The 6590-nt window shown below is 45.9% G+C and overlaps 1 protein-coding gene across 1 annotated transcript in view; it reads left to right on the top strand.

The window, feature by feature from the left end:
* The window catches only part of LOC111645955 (photoreceptor outer segment membrane glycoprotein 2-like), a 7241-nt gene extending 4547 nt beyond the window's left edge, over nt 1-2694 (top strand). Inside the window, exons 3-4 of the mRNA XM_023395302.2 lie at nt 882-1161; nt 1880-2694. Of these exons, the coding sequence (XP_023251070.1) occupies nt 882-1161; nt 1880-2134 (535 nt within the window). The 3' untranslated portion in view covers nt 2135-2694. The remainder of the gene's footprint in view (nt 1-881; nt 1162-1879) is intronic.
* The last annotated feature ends 3896 nt before the right edge of the window (nt 2695-6590 follow it).

The raw sequence follows: 6590 nt of genomic DNA, 5'->3' as shown, positions 1-6590 counted from the left end.
TTTATTTTGAGGTTTGTTTAATAATTCTTTTCAGACTCAGCCAGATTTTGCTGCTGCACCGCAAATCCAGATTTGCGTACACGAGCTCAGACCTGACGTGAGATCTGATCGTAGCGTCCGCTCACGTCCAAATTGATAAATGCCGAAGCTTGCGTGGAAATGGACGTACGCACGGTTTTCTGCCGCACGTTCGTTTGATAAATGAGGGCCAGTGTCAGGGTTCTTCAGACTGAACCTGAAACAGTCGAAGTGTCAAGTTGAAGTAGGTTCATCCAGTTTTGAGGAAATCTTAAGATCCCTGAGTCCAGATCTGTGGGTCCAGATCTGTGGGTCCAGATCTGTGGGTCCAGATCTGTGGGTCCAGATCCATGGGTCCAGATTCCTGAGTCCAGGTCCATGGGTCCAGATCCCTGAGTCCAGATCCCTGAGTCCAGATCCCTGAGTCCAGGTCCATGGGTCCAGATCCCTGAGTCCAGCCCCTCATGGTTCATTATTAACATCTGATTCATTAAAGGAAACGTCACTATTTTCAGATCAGGGCTACTGGTCCACTGCAGCTAAACCTGGGAGCTACTGGGGTCAAAGGTCATGGGATTAATTAGGTTTAACAACAGGGTTCAACTCAGGTTCAAGTGACTCAATATAACCTGTCTGCAGGATTTAGATCCAGTACAGGACACCTGACTCTGGATCTGCAAGACCAGCTGCAAACTGAAACACAAACTAACAGCTGTGGTAGTAGTAGTAGTAGTAGTATCAGCAGTAGTAGTAACAGTAGTAGTAACAGCAACAGCAGTATCAGTAGTATTAGTAGTAGTAGTAGTAGCAGTACTCGCAGTAGAAGCGGTTCCTAACAGCCTCCTCCTGCTCCTCCCTTACAGCCGTCTGAGGAGTAACGTGGAGGGGAATTACCTGATGGACGGCGTTCCCTTTAGCTGCTGCAGCACCCTGTCTCCTCGGCCCTGCATCCAGCAGCAGGTTAGCAACAGCTCCGCCCACTTCAACTACGACCGGCAGAGCCAGCAGCTGAACCTGTGGAGGAGGGGCTGCCGACAGGCTCTGCTGGACCACTACACCGACATAATGCAGTCCATCGGCCTCACCGTAGATGTGTATAAGAGACAGGTCCTCCTCTGGTCATTCACACCTCCTGACCTTCAAGTCCCAGTCCTGATCCAGATCTTAAGAGCCCCCCACAGATGTTTCTTTTCTTTCCTGTAACTGGTGGACACATGTTGGACAGTTAAAGACCACCTACATTACCCACAATACACCTGGGCCTCTGAGTCAGCAGGACTGAACAGGATTTGAACAGGACTTGAACAGGTTCTGAACAGGGTCTGAACAGGACTGAACAGGTCTGAACAGTTCTGAACAGTTCTGAACAGGACTTAACAAGGTCAGAACAGGGTCGGAACAGGGTCGGAACAGGGTCGGAACAGGTCTGAACAGTTCTGAACAGTTCTGAACAGGACTGAACAGGGTCAGAACAGGGTCAGAACAGGGTCTGAACAGGGTCGGAACAGGGTCGGAACAGGGTCAGAACAGGGTCTGAACAGGGTCGGAACAGGGTCGGAACAGGATCAGAACAGGGTCAGAACAGGGTCTGAACAGTTCTGAACAGTTCTGAACAGGACTTAACAAGGTCAGAACAGGGTCAGAACAGGGTCAGAACAGGGTCGGAACAGGACTGAACAGGACTGAACAGGTCTGAACAGTTCTGAACAGTTCTGAACAGGACTGAAAAGGTCCAGAGGTACAGCCCACACCCCCAGACTGTTGTAGAAAGGCAAACTTGTGCTTTCGAGACCAGGTCTCTGCTGTTTATGTTCTGCTGTTGGTGTTGACCTGAACACGCTTCTTCTTCTTGCCTGTTCAGCTGCTGGTTCTAACAGGAGTCCGCTACCTTCAGACCGCCATGGAGAACGTCCTCCGGTTGGGTGATCCGGACTCAGAGTCGGATGGTTGGATTCTGGAGAACAGCCTGGTGGAAACGGCCCGGTCCAACTTTAACATCATCAAGAACCTGGGGAAGTGTTACCAGGTCGACGACGACCCCAACATTAACGTCCCGACCGCTGCTGCTGAGCAGGAGGTACCGCCCCGGCGGGTCCAGATCCCTGTGACTGGCTAGCATCCAGCTTGAGGAATCACTGACCTCCCAGCTGGAACACCTGCAGTACAGAGCCTCCATGGCTTCAAATGACGCTCTGTTGATGCGTCTTTAACTCACGTACAGTCCCATGATGCACTGCTCCGTGGTCACTCTGACCCGTGTCAGACCCTGAGGAGCCACAGAGGAGCCGAGCTCTGCAGGTCTGGTTTAAGCCTCAGGTGGATCTTGTGAGTTTGTGTTTGTTGTTGGGTCAGTCAGGTACAGAGCCTTCAGGTGATGGGGGTCCTCAGAGCTGTTACTGAGACCAGGAGGACCGATGACAGGAGCAGTACACAGACCTGCAGCCCTGTGAACTTTGACCTCTCCATGTTTTTCCTCCTCGGTCGAACCTCGATGCCTTCATCCGTTTCCTGTCTCCACCTCGTCTGTTCTCTCGTTTAATGTTTTCTGTGGAGGTTTAGACTCAGCAGGGTCATCAGGTCTTCAGATCAGAGGTAGGTGTATTAGCCTAGCTTAGCACAGAGACTGTTAGCTCCAACTTATGTGGTTTCCTCTGAATAAACTGATTTGTTTCTGAAGACGCTGTGTCAGTGAGTTTCTGTCACTACAGTTAATTAACATCACCAGAGAACATGAGTCACACACACACACACACACACACACACACACACACACACACACTCTGACAGCAGCTCTCATGTTCACACAGAGGACCAGCACCGATTGACAGGTGAGTAAAGTTCAAATAAAAGTACTTCAATATACTGTAAAATTACTTCAAATTAAAACTATTTCACTTAAAAATGACTCCAAATGAAAATACTTCAAATAAAATTGACTTCAAATAAATAAAAACACCTCAAATAGAAAATACTTCAAAATAGAAATACTTCAAATAAAAATTACTTCAAATAAAAGTATTTCAAATTAAAATACCTCAAATAAAAAATACTTCAAATAAAGAATACTTGAAGTAATACTGAAGTAAAAATAATTTAGTAAAAGTAAAAGTACATCAGGAAAAGTAACGTTACTGCTTTCCAAAAGAAAAGTACAAATACAAACAAGAATGTAATATCTGTGTTTGTCCACTGGAGGGCGACATAGATAAACTGATTCACTGAGCTGAATTGTACTACTGTTGTACTACAACTGTTGTAGTAGTACTACTCTTGTACTACTCTTGTACTGCTGCTACTACTATTGTACTCTTGTACTGTTCTTGTACTACTTTTGTAGTACAAGAGTAGTACAAGAGTACTTGTAGTACAAGAGTAGTACTCTTGTACAAGTACAAGAGTAGTACTCTTGGTAGTACAAGAGTAGTACTCTTGTACGAGTAGTACTCTTGTACTACAACAGTAGTACTACTACTGTTATTATTCTACTGATACCAGCAGCCAATCAGAGGCCTCCTTCTCTCTGACCTGCACAGGGAGACGGTTGCCATGGTGACAGCCACGTGGTCCTCAGTGCCCCAGATTACTCTGGTGCTGACCCCACTGACTCTCCCCTCCTCCCTCTTTGTTTCCTCCTCTCCCCCTCCCTCCCTTACCCTCTTTATTCCTTTGTTCCCCTTCTTTCGTTCACTTTCTTTGTTTCCTTCTTTCCTTCCCTTTCTACCTTCCTTCCTCACCCTGCTGCCTCCTTTCTCCCATCCTTTGTTTTATTTATTTCGTTTCCTTTATTCCTAATTTCCTCCTTTATCCCCTCCTACCTTTCTCCCTTCTTTCCTTCCTTCTTTCCTTATCTCCCTCCATCCTCTTGTCGTGACCTTTCTTCCTTCCCTCCTACCTTTCCTTTCGGCCACATTTCCTTCTCCTCTTTCTCTTCCTCCCATTTCTTTCTTCTATTCTTTCCTTCTTCACATTCTTTCTTTCCTTCCTTTTCTTCATTTCTTTCCTCTCGTTTCTCCTCTTTCTGTCTTTTTTCCTTCCCTCTCTCTCTTTCCTCTCATCTATAAATGTCCTCATCCTCTTTGGTTTATTCAACTTTTTCTGACCTTCCTTCCTTCCTCTCCTCCTTTCCTTCCTTTATCTCTCTTCCTTCATTCCTTATTTCATTACTTATCTCTCCACCTTTCATCCATCCTTCTTTTGTTTCCTTACACCCCACCCCTCCATCCCTCCATCCCTCGACCCCCATTGCATAATTCTCTCTTGAACAGCCAATCACATTCCTGCACTGTCAGTGACTTCACAGACCGGAGGGGGTGGAGCTTGATCTTGATCTGAATCAATAATCTCAGTTTGTTGGTTTCCATGGTGACGGGACTTAAACAAGCTTTTTTCTAAATGACTGTGGTCATCTCTTCATGTCCCACAATGCACCTGGAGGCTGTGACAGGCTGTTGCATTGCAGCCAATCAGAGCCTGTGATGTCATACACACTCCCTCCTCCTCCTTTCACCTCCTCCTCTTCCGCCTCCTCTCACCTCCACTTCCTCCTCCTCATCTTCCTCCTTTCACCTCCTCCTCCTCATCTTCCTCCTTTCACCTCCTCCTCCTCATCTTCCTCCTTTCACCTCCTTCTCCTTCTCCTGCAAAGAGGCTTATCTGTTTTCCTCACACATCCTCTCTGACTTTTAATAACCTGTTAATAGTGTGTGTGTTTGAGGGATCAGCTGTTACATAACAGTTAACAGTCAGCACACACACACACACACACACACACACACACACACACACACATACACACACATACACACACACGTTAAAGGAGCAGCCCAACTGTTTAAGCTCAGAGGTCAGAGGTCAAGGAGTGTGTGTGTCTCTGTGTTGGCTGTATCTCATTATTCAATAGTGATGACCTCATGACCTCCCACTAGTTGCCATGGAGACAGGATCAAAGTGGACAGAGAAAGAGAAGCTGGTCAGTTTAAAGGGAAGTAGGAAAGGAAACAAAGAGGTATAGAAGGAAAGAAAATAGGGCACAAGAAAAGGAAAAAGGAGTCAATGAAGGAAAGACGGGGAGTAAATAAGGAGTTAGGAAGGACAGAAGGAGTTAGGAAGGATAGAAGGAGTTAGGAAGGATAGAAAGAGTTAGGAAGGACAGAAGGAGTTAGGAAGGACAGAAGGAGTTAGGAAGGATAGAAAGAGTCAGTATTCAGACTGTCGTCCTCTGGCAGCAGGTCGATCGCTCAGTAATCTGCTCTGTGATGGGGGGGGGGGGGGGATTAGCCGGTCAGATCTGCTTGTGTTTGATTTGAGTTTCAGCTACAGATTAGTGTTTCCAGTCCAACCAGTCCAACCAGTCCACTGAGTCCAACCAGTCCACTGAGTCCAACCAGTCCAACCAGTCCACTGAGTCCAACCAGTCCACTGAGTCCAATCAGTCCAACCAGTCCACTGAGTCCAACCAGTCCAACCAGTCCACTGAGTCCAACCAGTCTTACCAGTCCACTGAGTCCAACCAGTCCACTGAGTCCAACCAGTCCACTGAGTCCAACCAGTCCAACCAGTCCACTGAGTCCAACCAGTCCAACCAGTCCAGTAGGTCCACTGAGCATCCTGCAGGACAGTTCCAGAACTGAATAATACCCTGAAGTCTCAGTGTCTGTCTCTGAGTAACTTCTGGAGTGTCAGTCCTTCAGTCACAGGGTCCAACAGCTGGGTCACATCTGATCAGGAGTCACTGCAGGACACTGACACCAGGTCTACAACATCTGTTAAAGTGGTTTTTAGCAGAGAAGGTTTCATGGAAACACAAAGGAGGATTCATTTTGTCCTGATGAAGGTTTTCTGCTGCTGCAAACTTCAGAACCACTAAACACTGCAGCTGGGATCCAGCCGGGATCCAGCCGGGATCCAGCCGGGATCCAGCCGGAATCCAGCCGGGATCCAGCCGTGCCACATTCTGCACCATGAGCACTTTCACTTTTGAAGCTGATACTTTAGCTAAAGTCAGAACTTCACGTCAAACTGTCACAGTTCTGTTAAAACTGGAAACTGGACATTTAAAGACACAAGGATCATGAACAGAACATTTGTCTCTGAGGTCAGACCCTTTCTTTCTTTCTTTCTTTCTTTCTTTCTTTCTTTCTTTCCTTCTTTCTCTTTCTCTCTTTCTTTCTCTCTTTCTTTCTTTCTTTCTCTCTTTCTTTCTTTCTTTCTTTCTTTCCTTCTTTCTCACTTTCTTTCTTTCTTTCCTTCTTTCTCACTTTCTTTCCTCCTTTCTCTTTCTCTTTCTTTCTTTCTTTCTTTCTTTCTTTCTTTCTTTCCTTCTTTCTCTCTCTCTTTCTTTCTTTCTTTCTTTCTTTCTCTCTTTCTTTCTTTCTTTCTTTCTTTCCTTCTTTCTCACTTTCTTTCTTTCTTTCCTTCTTTCTCACTTTCTTTCCTTCTTTCTCTTTTTCTTTCTTTCTTTCTTTCTTTCTTTCTTTCTTTCCTTCTTTCTCTCTCTCTTTCTTTCTTTCTTTCTTTCTTTCTTTCCTTCTTTCTCTTTCTCTCTTTCTTTTTCTTTCTCACTTTCTTTCCTT

The sequence above is a fragment of the Seriola lalandi genome, unplaced genomic scaffold (assembly GCF_002814215.2).
Source record: "Seriola lalandi dorsalis isolate HSWRI2012SDOR001 ecotype SW California unplaced genomic scaffold, Sedor1 jcf7180002054960, whole genome shotgun sequence".
Classification (NCBI taxonomy): Eukaryota; Metazoa; Chordata; class Actinopteri; order Carangiformes; family Carangidae; genus Seriola; species Seriola lalandi.
Note: the sequence above shows the minus strand (reverse complement) of the source record. Positions and strands in the feature narration are given on the sequence as shown.